This window comes from Cygnus olor, chromosome 2 (assembly GCF_009769625.2).
Source record: "Cygnus olor isolate bCygOlo1 chromosome 2, bCygOlo1.pri.v2, whole genome shotgun sequence".
Taxonomy (NCBI): Eukaryota; Metazoa; Chordata; class Aves; order Anseriformes; family Anatidae; genus Cygnus; species Cygnus olor.
In genome coordinates this window covers 150570995-150591324 of record NC_049170.1, presented here as the reverse complement: position 1 = coordinate 150591324, position 20330 = coordinate 150570995, and the positions used below count along the sequence as shown (strand labels likewise).

The following is a 20330-nucleotide window of genomic DNA, read 5'->3' as shown; positions in this document are numbered from 1 at the left end:
GCAGCCTGTCCAACTCGATTGCCAGTCGCTCACCTCTCTGCAGTGTGGGTTTACAATTGCATTTGACTTCTTTCCAGTGTAAACCCCAGCCTGTGAGCTGTGAGGAGGCACCGAACAGCAAATTGCTTATTTTCTTCTTCACCTTCTCAGTAACCTTTTTAAGACAAATTACCATTATTTTTTGAACAACCTAGATCAACACAAGTCAGAATCAGTGCCAGCATGTCACGTGTCGCCTGTGTCATGATCAAGCTCTTTTTTCTTTCTTTTTTTAAGGGAAATTTTAGCAGTGTCTGAGCTAGAACTGAAACCCAGGGCTGGGTAGCAAGGCTCAGATCTACATCCCCCGAGACACTGCACTCAGCGCAGCACAGGGTCGCAGCACGGCAAGGGAGCCCTGCACACTGCGGGGAAACTGCTGCAGCCTCTGAAAAAGAGCAGGCGTACCCAGTAGCTCTGCCTATCTATCATCTTCCTCGTCGAGGCACTTTTATGTCCTACTGTGATTTTAAAAGCCAGCGCACGCTGTTTTAGCTTTGATGCTACGCTTTCTCAATACCAACCAACCAATACCAGAAAACTCTTTCTTCATATGGTAAAACCCCTCTTTTCCCTCGGGGGTACAGCTGGGAGGGCAGAAGAGACAAGGCATTTAGCATTTAATCATAAGCATAAGTATCAGCTTGAATCATCTGGGCTCGGGGGGCCGGAGAGCATTCCCAGCGGCTGCGAACACCAGGCGAGACGGCAGTCGCAGGGGTATTTGGTTTAGCATTTACAGGGGAGGAAATCATCAGCTTGCATCACGGCACTGGGTGACCAATTTGTGGTCAATGGAACGGCTCCCAGGAGCCAAAAATGCAGTCATGTCGGAAATCTGGACTCGGATTGCCAGGAGACGACTCCTCGGCACTGGGACACGCAGGCTCAGCAGGACCGAAGGGCAGCAACCAGAAGCATGCCAAAATCTGGATGCAAGGACTGCAGAAACGCTGGGCCAGGAGGGACGTCCAGCAGCCATCCAACCCTGAAGCCCTCTTGGCTCATTTGTCTTCGTGCTGCTCTCCAAGGCAACACTGGCTCCGCTCCTGCCAAGAAGGAAGCCAGACTCAGCTGCAGCTCCCAGCCACCAGCAGCATTCACCCACCATCCAGGAAGGGCTGCTGGGATGCTAACAAAGCGTTTTCTAATCCCTTTTGGGCCAGCTCCAGAATCGTTCATTCGTCCCTCACTGCCACCACCAGGAGCTGGAACCTATACCTTGAGAAACACCAGCTGGTCCCGTCGCCATCGGGCACATCCAAGCTGAGGCACTGCAAGGCAGCGTCCAGGAAAGCACTGCTTTATGGACAACCTTCCTCTGGTCCTGTCCTCAGCCGGGGAGAGACGCTGTGCTCCTCACACCACCTTGCTGGGCATCCCAAATCTGCGACCTTCCATTCGAGTCTCATTTCAAAAGAGATGTTCAACCACCTCTCCTCTCCTTGCCCTTCCTCCTAAAACCTATCCATTGGCCAAGCAAAACCGTGCAGCCACACTGTGAAATAACTTTAGGGACACTTTGGGGCTTTGTTTCTCTATACAAATCTAAGTTCCTTGGTCCAGCTCACAGGGTCAGCATATAGACCATCGTGGCTACACCACTACCCAGATGATGAGCTGCAGGTCAGGGAACGCCAGGAGAGCAGATACACCTGGCTCCAAAATCACTGCTAAAGAGAGCATCCCATCAAACCATGCCTGACACCTGTGGTTGTTTTTCTCCTAGGTTTAGCATATGCAAATCTTCTCGCTATTCCTCGTAAGTGAAGTTTCCCAAACGGCAGCTCCATCTTCCCAAGCCGCTTGCTTTCATATTAAAAATAGAGGGGCTGAGACTGAATGCTGTGTTTTCAAGCGAGGTTTCATGAGACAACTGAGACGGAATTGTTACCTTTGCCATTTTCCCATGGACTATTCAGGATTTGCCTTTCTTGTAACAGCATCTGACTCCTAATACACATCCAGGCTGTGATTCACTGCGGCTCCCAGACCCCATTCTGCAGTTAACCTGTTATTGTTCATTCTGGGTACATGCATCCCATTTCCAACTGCACTAATTTGCACTTGTCTTTACTGAATTTATTTTTCTTGTCTCCAAACCACCCCTGTAGCTTCAAACAACTGCAAGCGAGGATACTATCACCTGAAGCATCTGCAATGCCTCTGGTTGCTATTCATCTTCTGTATCCTTTGCAGTCTAACATATAACCTACTACAGAAACTAGACCCTAGGCAGACTCCTCAAAATGCCTTCCTGATCCAACAGCAACCTTTTTATTTTTTTCCTTTTTTTTTTTTTTTTTAAGTATAGCTTCCTAAGTACCCAATTATGACTATTTCATCTTAGTCATATTTCCCAAGTTTGTTTATCAAGCTGTCAGTGTTTCCGAGAGCTACTCAACAGCTTTCAGCACCATTTTTTTTTTTTGTACAGTCACTAAAATGCCAGCACTGGCATGAGTTTTCCTCATAGCTCTGGACGTCCTCCATCCCTCCAGAGCTGGTAATTCAGACAATATGAGCAAAAATAGAAGAGCTCTGCAGTTACTTCAAGTTTTCTTAGAAGTCAGATCAAGCAGATTATCCAGACTAGGTGAAGGATCACCGTATTTCTTCAAGTCTTACCTTCCGAGCTGGGTTTCACTGATCTCCTCGCTGTTATTTCCCATGGCTGAGCTCCAGTGCTGCAGGAGCTCGCAAAGAAAAGCTCACATCCAAAGGGTTAACAATGTTTTTTCCCAATCTTTAACTCACAAAAATGATTTCCACTTGAAAAAGGAATACTTCATTTAAAAGGAACAGTGGTTGGGAAGGGTAATGAAGCACTCAAAAGGAAATAAAAAAATAATTAAAAAAAGGAAGCAAGGGGAGAAAGCAAAATAACACTTCCAGAAAGTTTTCCAAAGGAAAATGAGTAACCACTTGTTATTAAATGATAAATCACAGTCCTCAGGAAGTGGCATTGTCTGTGGTCTATTTTTAATGAGCAAACACCCATGTCACCGGCATGAGGGCTGAGCATGCTGATGGGGTGAGTCTGTGGACAGCGGGAGCGCTCGCTGGTGACTATCACCTCATTCCTGTCAGTCCCACTGCTTATCAGAGACCGCAAGCTCATGGAAAACAAGCGGCTTGGAGGGGGAAAAAAAAAAAAAAAAAAAAAAAAAAAGCACCCAGGACAACAAACAAGGCTGCTACTTTCCAGGGAGGGAGAACAGGAAGAAACACTACAGACCAAGAGAAGGAACCAGGCCATGAGTTCTATCAGCCAAGGTGCTACCAGGAAGCAAACCCGTGACAATCTCGGTGACCCCAAGGGGATGCAGGGCAGCATCTCCCACGCATGTGAGCATCCTCTGAATCCACGAGATGAGGAATCTGGGCATGCAACAACCTCTCAGCCTCTCTTCCCCGGGGTCTGCCACTGAGATTTTCTGGGGCAGCTGAGGAGTGCGATGCGACCAGTACCTCACGCTGCAGCTCCATCAAGATTGACGCCGTCCACTTCAAAGGTCTAAGGAGCCGCATTTGATGTCGATAATGAGTCTCAGATTCCTGTGGTGAATGACTCAGGCCCTCGGGCTGACTGGGAGTAGCACACTGTGTCCATGGGAGGGAAAGCAAAAGTCAGCAGAGCTAGCTGGAGGCACAACCCCAGAACCAGATCACTTCCAGTTCAAGAACTGGGGAGCCTGCGGGCCGGAGAGGGACTGGTGCACACGGATGGATCCTGATGGATCCAGCACCACTGAACGAAGGCGGTGGTGGAAGATTTGGGCTGGGATGGCATTCCTGGGATGGAAAAGGGCCAGGTGCTGCCATCAGTCCTGCACAGCACAGCACGTGCCCCTAGGGGCTTCCTGATCCCAAGGCAGATCCCAGGAGGGACAAGCAGGAGGCAACCAGCAACCTCTGCATGGGGCCATCTGCTGCTGCTTCTTGCGTGATTCAGAGCCCCCAGAGGGACCACAAGCTGTCAGGCAGCCTGCCTTCACACGGCAAGCCTTGCACAACAGCGAGGAGACCGTTTCTGGCACTGTGCACCAAGCGTGACTGGCTCCAAAGCCTGAACCAAGCACCTTGTCCCATTGCTCCCGCTGCTGAGCTCAGCTGCATGTCAGGCACCTCTTCCACGCAGTCACACGTACAAACTTCCCAAGGAAAAGGACTAGGAACAAGCAGGAACCTACAAATGGCTCATGGACCTGAGATGAAATACAGCACTCCTCACCTTATTTCAAAATGTGTTACATTGCAATTCTGCACCTTAACTCAGCTCTCACTGACCTGGTGCAAAAAGACCGTAATTACTCAATTCCTCAACTATTTCTGACATTCTTTCCATAGACGAGGTTTAAGCCTTTTTTTTCCCCTTCCTTTTAACAGGAACAAAACCTCACAGTTTGCAAGAGATTATACAACACACACACACACATCACTGTTCCAAAACAGTGTCTGAGAGCATTTGTTTGATTTCCCCCCACACACCCCTGTAAAACACCACCCTGCTGGTCTCATTTATTGTGCGGCATTTTGCAACGAAGCGTAAAAACGGTATTAATCATAGCTCCGAAAAACACAAACTTCTTCTCTGAGGTTAGAAGTAACCATTTGGAAGGAAAACTTCCAGGAGCCAGAGGGACCAACAGGACTGGAGACTGAAGTCCCTCTTTCAAAGGCCAAGTGTATCCCAATATATCCCTTGGACAGCTGCCCCGAGCCAAAGTTATACTACTTTATTCTTTCTGCTTGTCTGCGGATCAGTTCAAGTAGCAAGAAGGAGATTTGGTACAAAATCAGGATAAATACCCAAAGTGAATGGGGAGGTTCAGCGGGCAAATGCATCGTAAATCTAACGGGAGGCTCTGGCTCTACCTGCAGCTTTTGCACAGATCGATGCCTGCAGCCTCAGCTCTGCTCCCTGTCTCCCTTGCCAGGATGCTGCAGGAATGGGGTACGCTCCCCTTGGGTGTCCCAGACCGAGCACTGACACCCCTGATAGAAAGCGTGGTCTCAGCAACGATCAGAAACACAGAAATCTGGAAAGGCTATGCCAAATATACATATACATATATATATATGTATATGTATATGTATATATGTATATATGTATATATGTATATATATATATATATATATGGATATATATATTTATATATGTATATCCATATATATATATATATATATCCATATATATATATATATATATATATATATAAATATATATATATATATATCATTATTTATATATCTACATCTTTATATATATATATATAATATATATATATATCATTATCATCTTTATGCTTTCTGGCCAAATACCATCTGAGAAAATTACCTTCCAGAGAAACCAACCTCCACTTTCTCCACTTCTGCAGATTTCGCGTGAAGACAAGGAGTGGCTTCTGTCGAGGATGAAGCTGGGAAAAAAACATGAGGCTGTTTTCTAGGTGAGATGCTTTAGCAGAGCTTTGCAAAGGGCTTTGGAATCCCTTCGCTTAGGAGGTAGAATATTAATAATTTTAAACCTTCCTTTTAAATTAGGAAGAGCATTAAAAGAAACTATTGAAAGAGAAAAACCATCAAGTCCGCCACCGCATCCAACTCAAACACTGACATTTTCTCTCAAGCCCCAGAAGTGGTTTCAATGAGCTGGCACCCAAGGAATTTACCTTTTCCTCACTCCTCCTTCCCCCATGTCGTCTCCTCGGCCGCTCTCCCTTCGTATCATGCTCCCAGCATCCCAACAGGAGGGTGCTGCACGCTGAGCACCCTGGCATCGCTCGCCCTTGCGCTGAATCCTCCCCACACCTTCAGCTCTCCAGAAAGCTGAGCAGAGCTGGGGGCAGAGGCGGTGCAAGCAAGCACAGAACGTCTTGCAGGGCATGCAAAATATTTGACTGTACTCGCTCTCCTCCTCGAGCAAGTCACCAGGGGTTGTGTTTTCTGACGGTTCTTTTTTTAACTTTGCAAAATAAGATAAGGTCAATCAAATGCTTCAGGATGAAGGCTGACAGCAAAGAGGTTCAATTAAGCAATTAAGAATCGGTCTATGGTTTTCCACTACATTGTCCAGCTGTCGGTGTGTATCTATGGGATCCTCATCTTCAAAGAATCCCAGAATGAGTGAGGCTGGCAGGGCCCTCTGGGGTCCACCTGGTCCCACCCTGCCCAAGCAGGGACACCCAGAGCAGGGTGCCCAGCACCACGTCCAGGCAGCTTCTGAAGATCTCCAAGGAGGAGACTACACAGCCTCTCTGGGCAGCCTGTGCCACTGCTACCTCCAGTTCTCCAAAGGATCAGGTAGCAGCGCGTGGAGCCACTCCACAAGGTGACTCCTATGCCCCCCTGCACTCTGAATGTTTTTTTTTCCCCATGACATTTGGGAATTTTCATCATCAAGAAAAGTCATTTTGGGCACAGGGCAACAGCATGCTGGGCGGTGGGGCAATTGGTGGCAAAGACAGCTCCGGTACAAAGCAGCACTGCAGGCACTGAGCAGAAAGTTAATAAAAAAGTGTTTTTGTTTTTTGTTTTTATAAAACCATACTTCATATTGGAATAGCAAGAGAAGAAAGAAAATAATCAATAATTGATCTTTTTCTTTCTTTTTAATCAACAACCCCAGACTTTTGTGTGTAGCGAAGTTCTCTCCTTACACAAAGCATGTGTGCATCTGCCTGTCTCAGCTGCTGATATGGCTTCTTATCAGCACATTTCATTCTTTCCCTTTCTTGCAAGAGCCCTGCAAGGTAGAAGGATATTATCTTCGTATTTAAGAGGCAAACAAAGGCTGACCGGGATAGGCCCACCTTGCTATCAAGGTTTTTGCAAAAGCAGGAACAATGTGGCAGCCCAAGATTTAGCGCAGGCCCCGCGGTCAGCAGCCATGCTGGTCCCAAGGCAGCAGCCAAAAGCTCAGAGACGTCTCCATACACCACAGCTCCATCCTCGACTTCCACGCAGATGCACATTTGCAGAGAAAGCTGTGTAGGGCCATCCTTTTCCTCCATCCGTCAGCGAGGAGCCTCAGTTCTTGGACATTGAGCTGGAGCAGCTGAGCTGCAGATCTTTGCCTCGCGTTGAACCTCTGCTGCAGCACAACCGTGCACAGAAACCCCACAAACCTCAGTGAACCTCAGAGGACACGGCCCCTGAGGTTGCCTCTGCCCATTGCAGTGAAAACAAAGACAAAATTAGTTATCCGCCAGACAAGTGGCAACTGTTCTGAGGCAAGCCCTGCTGTCAGTGACTTGCAGGGCAGGCTTAATTGCAGCAGGGGTCAAGGAACTCAGCCTTACCCTTGCTCTTCCCACTGCTGTATTTTTGGAAAAACAATACGTGCGAACACTGGCAGAGTGCAGTCTCATTTCTCTGCAAAGGATGCTTAAATATGCCCTTTCCTTCAGGAAAAATAGAGGAAGAGCTACTCAAAACCTACATGCCAGCCGGTCCAGCGACCGAGTGCCATCCTCCAATAGCTTTTTCAGACAGTCATGAACTTCAAATTTATTTTGTCTCCTGCTCCCAGCAGTTCCTAAACAGTGAGAGCTAAATATTTATAGAAGAGTCACTGTTTGTTTAAGTTTCAATCTGTACTTGCTGAGCTCCACTATGCCCAGACCCTAAAATGACAGCTGATTACAAAAGAGCCTGAAAACAGGGCAGAGGAGACCCTGACACTTACCAGACCTTTCATCTGGACACTTTCTCTTGTTGTTGTTTTGGGTTGCCTCTCACAGCTGGCAGCGCTCCTCCTGCCAGGATCCTGCTTCAGCACAGCTACATAAAAGTGCTCATTTAATAAGAAAGCCTGTAAAATCTGGCTTGAAGAACATGACGGGCGCAGAGTGAGGATGCTTCAAAGGAAAGCCAAGCACCAAATGCTTTGGCACAGCTGTGCTTGATGCAGCCTGGTTTGGGGGAGCCCTTGGCGCACTTCAGAGCCTGGCCCTCTGTGACTCGCAGTGAAACATCTGAATTGCTCCTGAAAATGCAATTTAAGCACCTGAGCTGCTTTACAGCACACAGCAAGGCAAGGCACAAACACCTCAGAACACCTGAGCCTGTGCAAGCAGCCCACCACAAGTGGCTCGCATCCCACCATGGATTTAAGTGCAGGTCAGCAAGTCCTACCCTGAACTGTCCCTTGTCTCCTTACTGGATCAAGGATCAGCTTTTCCAATTAACCACAGTGTCCACTCCAATGCCAAAAAGTTCTCCAATAGCTTACAGTTCTCCAATAGCTTACATGGATGCCCAAAGCTTCGGGTAACTGACAATCTGCCACAGGTGCCTGCCAAGTCACACTGCTGAGCCTTACAGCACCTCCTTGCACGCAGTGCTGCAGTGTTACAGATGAGCCCAAAGAAGTTAACTACTCTTTAGACAAGGCAATTTCAACTTATTTAGCCCGTAAAGTTGTGTGTGGGTACAGGAAAAGGCTCGGGATACAAGTGACTTACATGCTTGGGACTCACCTCTGCTGTGACACAGCCGGGAGGAAGGTGCAGACAAAGCGTGAGGCTATCAAGCAACACCACACGGGTCTGCTGCGAGCCTGGGTACCCGGACAGAGCGTTTCATCCTGCAGATGCTCAGCTTCAGCTTTGCCAGCTCCCAGGACGACAGCAGAGGCAGGACAGGACTGCCAGCAACACCCAAGCATCTTCTCAGCATCTTCTGATGGCAGCCTAAGGCTGGTATTTCCCTTCAGAAAGTTCACACATGAGGACCTGAGCAGAAGGTGGCATATGCACCTCAGACAGGTGGCAGACTGGGACATCTTTGCCCAAAATCAATTACTTTTAGCGCAGCTCCTGACTTGAGCAGCCCCTCAGAGGAGCGTGTGCTGCTGAAGAACTCAAAACCACCACCAGCAGCTCTTCGGCTGCGCTCAAGATCAAGATAAAAATCTTTCTCAACACTGCAACAAGGGGGGACTCAGCACCATCTCCCCATTCTGGGCTTCCCTGGCTCAAGACACCTCTCCCCAACAAAATAACAGCAAGATGCTTGTGATCAGGCACCACAGTGACATCAAAATCAGGTTTGCGCGCTGCCATCACCACTGGGATTCTCGAGACCCAGAGCGAAAGCCTGTGTACGGATGAATAACCCAATCACGCAAACAACCGTGCTACTGCGCTACACGCCCTTCTCCTTGCAGACAATTTCCATCCCTGCATGTGTATGCACACGCAGACAGGAAAGCACCTTAATGAGCTTTGTGTGTGCGCTCCTATGTGCATTCCTGAATCACAGCTCCGCACATGAATATGCATGGGTATGCAGGCACACTGCGAGCAAGGCTGATAGAAGAGATTAAAGAGAACACCGAAACATGTAGGAGGTTGGAAATAATGACAAGCACTTTCATCAGTAAAACCCAAATTACCCTGTCTGCACACAGCCTCTCATCTCCTACCGAGCAAGCAAAGCTGCTTATTACAGAGATGCCTTTACCGTAATCTGACTTGTACAGAAACGAGAGGAGCTGCCCTCGCTTTCAAACGCTTTATTTTTCTGCTTCTCGGGGGAGAGATCGATTGTGGGAAATGTGGGGCTGGGAACACGGGAAAAACATCACCCCTGCATCCCGTGGCTGCTCGCGCTGGGTGCCGGCCCCGTGGTCAGTGGGCATCGAGCCACTCCTCCAGCACCAGCCGTGCCACTAACTCTGCCACTTCAGCTCCACCGTACGCAGGAACTCCAAGTTTTACTGGGATACAAAATGGAGACTTTGCTGTTTTATTTGAGACGGTCCTAAAAATGAAAAATTAAAAAAAAATGCAGCCCCCCCTTTTGCATTTACATAAATATTGGATCTGAGCGCTTTGTGCTCTTAAGAAGTTAAAAATAGGATACAATATCGAGTCTATGTGCTGCATCTTTTATCAAAGCCTTTTATGAACATCAAACCAGCTCCTCTGCTCTCTTTTATACTTCCCCGCCATCACTCACAATTCATAAAAGGAGACTACAGAGATACAAAGGGTAAGGCACTTCCCAGCACTGTCATAGGAAGCTGGGGACAAAAACAGCTTTTGCTCAAAGCTCTGAAATCTAAGAGCAATTTTGTGATATATTGTCAGTTTTAGAACAAGGAGATGAATAATAGATATTCAAAGCGTAATAATACTTTCACAAATAAACAACGCTTTGCAGTGTCAAACCTTTTCAGAAGCCCTGTCTGCCTTTTCAGAAGGATCAACAGGGAAATCACAGCAACACCGCTGGGAAGCAAATGCTGCTAGAATAAACACGTTTAGCCAACAGGCAAGGCTCCTCAGAGGTGCTGGTATGTCCAAACCCCATCTGTGTCCTCCAGATATACACATCCAGATCCCCTCTATAAAACGAGAAGGTATGGAGATTAACAAGATGAACCAGAAACTCGTCAGACATAAACTTGATTTTGACCCTGTCATCTCTCAGGGACCTGTGATAAATCAGAAGCACCTATCTGTACAAGTAGACTTGCGCTCACCTATATTCAAGATATGAGCATTAATTAATTTAAACAAGAAAAAAAAAGACATTTCAAAGATCAGAGCTGCTAGAATATTTAAGACTCATTCCCGGCCTGTTTATTTGTTACAAAAATATCTGGATAAGGAGCAAGTTCTCCATGTGAAACAGAGCAAACCTGGGAAAAGCCTTTTAGCTATCTGCATCCTTTCCATGGAAGACAAATGCCATAACTTGCAGTCACCATCATATTTTTCTGCCTCACACTGTAACAGTTACGAATTTCAAGGGAGGAAGTGATAAACCTGTGATAAAAAAAATTCCAGCGAACTCTCAGCATTGCCCTAACCAAAAAAGAATTTCCTCCTTAGTCATCCAAAAGGCAGAGTAAGCTGGCTCCCACGTGAATTACAGAAAGAGTAGGAAAAAAATGCTTATCGGGGAGATTATTTCTTTTCCTAGTACTTTGTTATTTAATTTTTAAGCAGGGCAAAGGTCAAACAAAACCCACCTGATGCTGATGCGAACACAGCACTGCTCAGCACCAGATAAAAACAGCGCAGGGAGCACAGCTGAAGGAGTTTCTCTCTGCAAAAGGCTGAGTGGAAAACAAGGGACGGTGCCAGCAGTGATGGCACTTGAGCATCGATTCGCCACCGGGAAAGAAAAAGCCAGCGGAGGCTGGGATTTGACCTGACGGCTTTGAGATTGCTAATGTAAAAAGGAGGCAGTGCAATGATTGCTTCCTGCAAAGCAGAATTGGTGAAGCTGCAGGATCTTCAAAACATTGCTGGGATAACCAGAAGGATGGGTGTGAGGTTTGTGTCCTGCTAGGGAAGGACCAGTCAAGTTCATTTATGTTTCAGAAGAATAAAAAACTGACAAAACAGTACTTTGTGTTTCTGAACTGGGTTTCACACTGCAGGACCAGGAGTCCTGGCAGATCCTGCTGGGATGTCCCTCTTTTTTTGGGGTAACTCCAGCTCCAGGTGGGGGTCCCGGACCCCACAAGCAGGTATCTCCCTTCTGGTCCCTGGGGCAGGACACGTGGCCTCCCCTTGTATCCCAAAGCCCAACCAGTTGACTTCTCCCAACCTTTAGGAAGCCTCAGCTCACATCCTCCCAGATAACCAAATAAAATGGCAGAAGTTGAAGGACTCTCCCCTGGAACTGGCCACGGCCCATGAGCAACACCAGCGCTGCCAATCCAGCCGCCACCCCTCCCATTCAGCGCCTCGTGCCAAGGCACTGCAGTTAGGTTTTTGCAATAGACCATGACTTCCACTTGGCCCCAAATGCCAACACCACATGGGTGCTGCCTCCTAGAGCAGGAGGCTCATCCCCGCTGCGACTTCCACAGAACACTTCCAGAAGCCCTCACCTGCCAGCACAACTTGACACCTCCGCAGCAATCTGACCGCATGGCAGGTGTTTTCTGGGTTGCAGGGCTCTTCTGTAGCCTGAAATCAGCAAGCAGGCTGCTTTGGAGATGATTTAAACTTAATTACAAACCCTTCCTGCTCTCATACAGGGGGGTTTGGTGTGTTGCAAGTCCTGACACCTTTAGTGAAAGGCCCCCTCCCAGGGCCTCTCGCAGCCTTGGGATGCCAGCCAGCTTTGGAGGTTTTACATTTTAGTGGCATGAGGCAAATTTCACTACAAGTTCCTCAATATTAATCCACATCACACTGCTCAGCAGATGGGAGCCCACGAAAACAGCCTGTCGACACCTCCGCAGAGCCCTGCAATGTAGTACGAGGGACTCCATAGCCAAGCTGACATCCTTGCCTTGCTGGTTGTAGCAATATTGCATCTGGTGGTATTTCACTGTTTCCTCCTAAGGACAATCTGGAGCAGCACGATGAGTTTCTGGATAAGCAGCGAGTACTTACTGGGCATCCTAAATCAGCAACTGCAAATAGTCATTCACAGCAAAAGCAAAGGTCACATTAAGGACGAGTTATACCCCGAAAGTAATCGCTGCGATGCTTTTGTCAATGGAAAGCACCAAGAAACATCTTGAAGTAATAAACAGAGGACCATTCAACACATGCTAGCACGATTATTCCAGACCTTAAAAAAAAAAAATAGAGTGAAGGGGCCACGAGCACCACTCGCCCCCAGCTTGTTCTCCTCGAAATCCACCAGCAAGGACAGGGAAGGAAAGATCGAAGCAAAATTTCACCATCAGCAGCACTTCCACTTTCCCCAAGTGGTGTCCTGGAGCGAGAAGTGAATTCAAGGATTTAAGTTGTAAGTATTTTTTATAATGGCAAATCGACTTTTGGCACCCGAGATAAGAAACTTCTAACAGCACATTTACTCCCCCACACCCTTGAAAATCCAGTTTGCTGAAGTGGTAAGGTAGGCACCCACAAACTGAAAGCTGCAAATAGTTTCAGCCCCAATTCCACAGAACTGGGAGACATTTTTAGAAGCAGGAAACCATCAAGCAAGAGACGGAGTTTGTAGATTAAATCCTCTTCCTTTGCTGAGCTTCAATACGTTCAGCTCACAGAGCCATAAAGTAAGACTCCACACAAAAAAATGTGCATTGTCAATTTTATTTTATAGCTTTGAGGGTTTTTTTTTCCCCTTTAACCAACAAATACTTGCAATTCCTGTATTTGCTGCCAGCTGTGAAAGATGTGAAAACTTCTGCAAACCTGCAAATTCAGTGTTTGTCTGTGCTGGGCACTGACAAATTCCTCTCCAGTGAGAGTGCGGCGTTAGTCATGGCAGGAGCATCTCTGCAACGTGCCAGGGCTGCTTTTCACTCTCACGTAACCGCGGGTAACGCCGACTTAGCGCAGCCACAATTTTTATATTGCTGTTGCAATCCCCAAATCAGCTATGTGCTTTTGAGACACACCAACTTGCACACTCATATACACTACCCTCATAAGGAGACAAATTGAAGCTTGCTTTTTTTTTTTTTTATTAATTAATAACATGCTTCTGTCCATAGACACACACAGGATGGATGCAGAGCAACACAACACAGCGTGAGCAGTGCGCCCAGTGAAATGCACCGAGTAGCAGCTGTATCCCAGCTCTGCCAAGCTCCCTTACCTGCGCCACCTGCACACACAGCCAGGCTCGGGTGTGCGCAGTCCCACAGCTCCCACGGGACAGGCAGGACTGTGTTTGCCACTGGCAATACAGAACGAAAGGTTTGGAGCATGTCCACTGCAGATTTTCTCCACACCCAGTGCCAGTGAAGGCTCATCCGGTGTGAAGTGACACTGGGGCAGCTCTAAATGACGTGGGGGTGCGCAGCTTTTGGCTGGTCTCCAAACATGCATCTGCAAAAGCACCAAGGTGACTGCACCACAGGAGCAGACCAGCCGAAAACCTGTTTCATGGGGAACACTTGAGCACCACTGGCACTCCAGAATTGAAGCCTACGCCCTGTCTTACACTGCAGATCCACAAAGAATCCAGTACACGAGCAGCGATCATGCTTACTTTGCTCTTTCAACAAAGAGGAAACCCAGGGAACTCCCTCACATCAAATTATAGAGATGCTGTTCCTGAAAGGCTGAGCAACAGGGCTGGGAGGAGACCAATAAACACATTTTCCACATACACTCTAAGTCTTCTGCAGGTGTTCCAGGCTCTAATTAGGTCTTTTTTTTGGCTCCAAGCTCCTCGTTATGTACAAAAGATAAAGCTCATGCTGCTGCAGCACGCTGCTGACAAAGAATCTTTTCACATCCTACAGTAACAAGTGGAGAACTGGTTTGCAACTTCACTATCAACCAGCTCACCGCAGAAGTAAAAAAGGAAAGGACTTCAGATATCGACCGTGTTTACTTAAATAGTAGTTAGAAAGCTCACACTTCCAGTGATCTCTCTATCTTGGGTGCCTTAGAAGTTTTTAGGAGCTGGTTAATAAAACACCAGGAATTTCTGTGATCGGGAAATAACCAATAGGAATGGGCCAAACAACTTTCTGGACACAGCGGGCACTGCCAACCCTTTAAAGTTAGTTTAGGTTAAGGAAGGGAAACTATCAGCCCTGAATGAATGGCTGAGATCCAAGTAATGGAGGAGCCCAACCTTGAGTTTTCAGTTGTTTATGAAGCCGGAGCAGAGGATGAGGAGGCTCTGAGCAAAACCCTCGCGGGGATGGAGGAGCAGCTCTCAAGCCCAGGCACCAGAGCCGGGACTGCTAGGCGGTGGCACCCATGGCACGCCAAGCATCAGGCACAGATCAGAGCCACAGCAAGAGCGGAACGAGGCTCTGCAAGGCCCCATGGACTTCACCAGCATTCAATTAGGTTTGGTAATTTGCTTCCATGTGCTCAAGGACCTAAAGCTAGGGGAGGAGAGGAAACCTAAATGCTACCATACACAGGGATATCACCCTGCGCATGTGGAATGAAACAAGAAAATACATTATTTGGTGACTTTACCAGAGGCACAGATTTGGGGTCACTGGAGAAGTCAGCTGCAGAAAACAGACTTCCTAATTCCCTTTCTTCCCTCTCAGCTATCAGAGAAAGCTGCCTTCAGACGTACGGAAGAAGCACTTCGCTATGCAAAAGAAATGCGATTATTTTCCGGCATATTTTCTAAGCCATTTGAGCCAGATTGCAACATGCCAAGTGAGTGATGGGAATTCAGCAGCTCAAGTCAAACACTGAACATCCTGGCACGTGGGGATGCCTCTGCCCCAAAGCCTGCAGGCCACCAGATCGACACAGAGCCCCCCAGAGAGCACGAAGCACAAGCAACACATGCGACCTTCCCCAGTTTACTGGTGTCATGATGCTTTCACCTCCTCGCAGTTAAACTCTGGTCTCTATGAGAGGTACAACAAGCACTCGACTTTCCTGCTAGCTAAGGCAAAGAACCTTTTTATTCTCAGTCTCCGTCTGCCATCTCAGTCTGGCCTACAGGTCTCACCAAATTCAAGAGCTTGTCAACCAATTTTGTTTCCCCGCACACTCTCTACCCCCAGCTCCATTTCCTTCCTTTAATCTGATATAAAATTGTGCTTGCAAAGCATTAAGATTAAACTTCTAATGCCTCACACATGCTGATGGGAATGCACGAAAAAATGTACAGTGCAGCATTTTCAGCACTTTCCCTTTAGCACCTCTTCTTTGTATAGTAGAAATAAATAAACCCAGAAGCTAGATTCAAAGAGCTGTTTCCCCTATTCTCTATCCATTTATAAAAGCATTCTTTGCATCAGCACACATGAGCAGATTCTTCCCAAAACTGCCAGTGCAATTGTCAAAATTAGGATTTTCACAGCAAACTGACACCCCCAGAGACCAACAGAATGATCCACTTCTGGTGTTAAAGAAAATTTAAAAAAAGATCGTCACCTTCAGAAAAACATCTAAGTCACTGTGATTATAAAAATGTAAATTTCGTAATTATCACTGCAATTACTAAGTTATCTATGTCTATATTGAATAGCAATCATTTTAATTTTGAAATTTAAAGCCATCTCCTTTTTATAGGATAAATCATCCTCTAAATGATGCTATTCTTCAGCAGAAATACTGTTAAATTAAGATGAGAAAAAATGGATTAAACACTCATACCATCTCCTTTGAAATTACAAGACGAAGCCTGATAAGCAGGTTCACACATAGCTGGTGTTTGCTCCAAGTTATAAATACGCCAAGTAATTGGCTGAGTGTCCAGGGGCGGTCCAGGAGGAGGACTAACGAGCCATAATAACGAGCTGCTAAAGCCACCCCTTTCCTCAGATGCAAGGATCAGGGCAGGCATCAAAACTTTCAAATATTTTCCCCAAATCCCCCGCAGTCACACCCGGTAGCTCCCGCATGCCCCAAGCATGCAGCACCAGGTTGGGATCCACACGAACCTCAAATATTCAAATATTTGAAAAAAACTTTCAAATACAGCCTGCGTCCTAAAGAGGAAAAGTCCTCTTCAGAGCACGGTGCCAAACAGTGGAAAGGTCTTACCTTTTAGCTGAGGCTAACAAGGAAACAAAATGATTCACTTCCTAAACATCAGGAAACCCAAGTGGCTGGTAAATGAGAGAAACATCTACATACCTGCTGGACATGACGACTGCCGCACCAGAACAGCTCTGCAAAAGGGAAAAAATATCCTGCATTGTGCAATAATCACTCCGTCTTGAGAAACCGTATTCCAGTAAGGGCGGCGAGTAACTGCTCTGCTATAATCCTCAGGACAGAGATGCTTCCTTCCCAAATTCGGTGACACGGGAGAAAACAAAGGGCAAAAAGACAGTAGGAATTTCCCAATGCTTTTGTCCGCAGCTGATGTTCTCCAGAGGGTTTTGTGGGTCCATAAATCCCATGATCCTAAAAATCCTTGGAAGCTATGGAAAGGACCGTGCTGCTGGGCTCCTTCAGATGTTATTCCAGAGTGGTGGAAAGCATGGGGCTGGAACCTTCGGAGAGAGGAAAGGGAACAGTTATTACACAACAGCAGCCATGAGGCCACAGAAAGCACAGGCTCTTCCTGTGGTGGACCACCTGCCTTCCTAATTTCAAAGAAAAAATGTCCACCCACAGCTGGTAGCAGCACACTGTTAGGGTCTAGGCCAAGGTGGAGGGAACATCCCAATGTTAGGATCAGCTGGATCCTAACTCTGACATCTCAGCTCTCAAGTAAAATAACCGTATTTGCACCTCCTACCAGCTACAGCACACTGCCTGCCTCCACATCCAAATAAAATACAAACCTCTCGGCAAAATGGCTCAAAATACCAAGGAATTAGTCATAAAGATTCTAGTCATTTGATTGTATAAAACCATTGGAATTCTTTTCTTTTGTTGTTTTCCCTTTAAAATCTGATATTACTAATTGTGCTGGGAAAAAAGTTGCCAGGATTTTTGTTTGTTATTGTGAAATAGGAAAACTGTCACACAAACACAGCCAAAATTGCCAGGCCCGGAAATAATGCCTAGCCAGCAGTGAAAAGAAACTCAAATAACTCTCTGCCCAACATTGCTTTCTAGTTCATTTGTAATAAAAACAGCAGAGAGCAGCTCAGAGCCAAAAGATTTTTTTTTTGCTTTGTTTCAGCTCTAGCAGCACAGGAAAGGTGATATCATTGTGTAACGTAACCAAGCAAATGAGTAATGAAAGTGCAAGCAAATAGATTAAATAGCACAGGGTTAAAAAAAAGGTGTGATAATAATTTGTTTTGCTAATTGTGTCAATAAAGTCCTATCTCTCCTCAAACAGCTGAAATGTCACCAGATATAAAAAATAAGAAATAGTGAAGTGAATAATTAAATGAACAAAAGACATCATTTTTCCCCTCTTTAAAGCGTTGAAGAAACCCATGCTTATTTTAAATAAAATTCCACTCACTTTGATCATATTTTCATCACCTTGAGTATGACACCTGCCTTCAATCAGTACTTCGTCTTACTAGGGAATACAAAAAAAAATGCCTCCTTTGCAGGAAAGATGCAGACTTAACACAACCCAAGCTAACTTGAATTGCAATTGCCACCAGTAGGACTGATAATGCCATAACTCACTGAAATCCGGTATCTTCCCAACATATTTAGGTTGCAAACTACAAGACTCAACACACATTGCCCACTTCTCCCAGGAGATGAGCCTAACGGTTCTCACTGCCAAATGAACAAAATCATCATTTTCCCATTTTCTTCCTTCTACTTCTCTCCCTCCTGCAAAGGCAGATGGGTAGCAGCAGGACCCTAGACTATGGAGGAGCAATGGGCAGGTGGCCGCGTGCTCTGTGCTTTTACAAAAACATCCATCCCTTTCTAGTTAGGCTGTGAGGGTTGGGACAACTGATAAACCAATGACACAGATGATTAATGCTCATTTTAAGCATCTGTCTTCATGGGATGGCAGATAGGACTAGAGGGAATGGCCTCAAATTGTGCCAGGGGAGGTTCAGGCTGGAAATGAGGAAACATTTCTCCTCAGAAAGAGCAGTCAGGCATTGGAATGGGTTGCCCAGGGAGGTGGTGGAGTCACCGTCCCTGGGGGTGTTCAAGGAAAGGTTGGATGTCGTGCTTAGGGACATGGTTTAGTGGGTGACATTGGTGGTAGGGGGATGGTTGGACCAGATGATCTTGGAGGTCTTTTCCAACCTCAATGATTCTATGGTGTGCTCACCACCTTCCACTCCAGGCTGTGAGGACAAGATATGGGATGTCCCAGCCTGGGATGCAGATGGAAGTCAAACACTCCTGTGGCCAGAGAAAAACCTGGAAAGGTTTCCAATTCATTCCACTTGCCCTTAAAATCCACCGGGTCATTATGGCTATCAGCACTCTGCCTGCTCCGAAGACCCTACCTCCACCTCCAGCTCTCTGCACTCCAGGCTTTCAGCAGCCTTTTGCTGCTCTCTCAAGTCAGGGAGCCTTGCAGTTTGCTTCCAAGCATTGCCTAACACCAGCAGGTCTCGACCTAAATAACTGACTGAAGGTCATGCAGTTGGCTGGTAGCAAAGCCCTGCAGTACATCTACATATTGCAAGTCACGGTCCAGCACTGGAGAAACACATTCATCCTTCTCATCCGCTGATGAAGAATAACTCCACTTTTCACAGACAAGGGCACAGTTCAATCACCCACACGGAGGAACATGACGCGCTGAGCACGCGTTCAGTTCCAAACAAGTAAGGCTGCAAAACAGACAGCAGTGCTCGGAGCCCACGGCTCCTTCTCAAGGACAGCAAGAAGGAGTCACATGAGTTGAAGGAAAACAGCAGCAAGCAAAGCACTACGAAGAGTGCCCAAGGAGAGCCCCAGATGATTAATAGCCCAATGAAAAACAAGTTAGAAAGACTCATTGCTAATTAAGAAATGCAGGGGAAAAGAGAAAGGAATAAGGAGTTCCACCTGTTAAATATTTACCATTAGAGTCCCAAGTGCAATGGCTCGTTTCGAAAAACAAAGGGTGTTTTTTGTTTTAAGGAAAGGGCTGTTTTCCACTTCAGCATGCTCAGTACAAACCAGCCACGTGAATTAAGTGCAGTGAGGGACCTGTTAAGCCTCACTATCTGATGTAGTAGTAATTGCAGTGGTAACTTTATTATGGACATAAAAACAAGCAGGGGTGTTTGTCTCCACTTCTCCCATCCACCATGCAACTCAGCCAACATGCGCCAAGCTCACCCCTCCAAAACACAGCATCAACATCCCCAAATGGTTTTACTATATTCCCGTGCAGAAACACATGTCCACCTGCAGAGTGCCCTCCTCAAAGTCAACATTACCCAGCAGAGAAAAAGGGGAAAAGAAGGAAAACAAAACTTCTATATTTTTCTAGATATTCTCCATCCCGTTTTAAGCAAATGGTTGCAGGTACAATCGCTGGAAGTCAGCAATGCTTGGGGTGAGACAGCAAGAGCTGTCACCACAGGACACAGTTCCGTCCCCTCTCTCTCCTCCCTTTGCCCCTAACCTTGCTGAGGTCAGCTCATACCCTGGCTGGCTCCTTCAAGGAGCAGATACAATTCACCACTGCGTGCACCAGCACCTAGGGGGAATGGTTTCTTCCCAGTTTGGTAAGCTGAAGATGGCTCAGCACCAGAGCAGCTAGAAAGAAGAGGGCAGGATCGAGTCCAGGCTGTCCCTTGCAACAGCATCCAGCTGGTGAATCAGTTCAGGTCATCCCTGAAAAGTCTCCTCAACTGTTACCACCCTGCTCTCAAACTCAGAGTCCGAAAAGAACTACAGACTGAACCTGGCAGAGCATTCAGCTACAATATCAGGGGTTTCCAGGTCAACAGGGCTTGTGTTTTTCATCAGCGAGGAGGCATGCAGTCTGAACTTGTTTACTTCATGGAGTCATGGAAGGACACCAGTAAC

The 20330-nt window shown here is 46.7% G+C and overlaps 1 protein-coding gene across 44 annotated transcripts in view; it reads right to left on the bottom strand.

The window, feature by feature from the left end:
• Nucleotides 1-20330, bottom strand: part of LOC121064915 — an 89898-nt gene that overhangs the window by 28695 nt on the left and 40873 nt on the right. For 28 of the 44 annotated variants that reach the window (XR_005816782.1, XR_005816775.1, XR_005816791.1 and 25 more), the window contains one exon: nucleotides 16557-16918. Coding sequence is in view for 3 of the 44 variants with exons in the window: in XM_040547139.1 (XP_040403073.1) it covers nucleotides 5381-5462; nucleotides 5715-5929 (297 nt within the window). In the remaining 41 variants the exon portion in view is untranslated. Of the gene's footprint in view, nucleotides 1-2667; nucleotides 3501-5380; nucleotides 5463-5714; nucleotides 6585-11893; nucleotides 13818-16073; nucleotides 16458-16556; nucleotides 16919-20330 lie in introns of those variants that run through there. The other 16 variants (XR_005816778.1, XR_005816781.1, XR_005816780.1 and 13 more) reach the window with 12 other exon arrangements.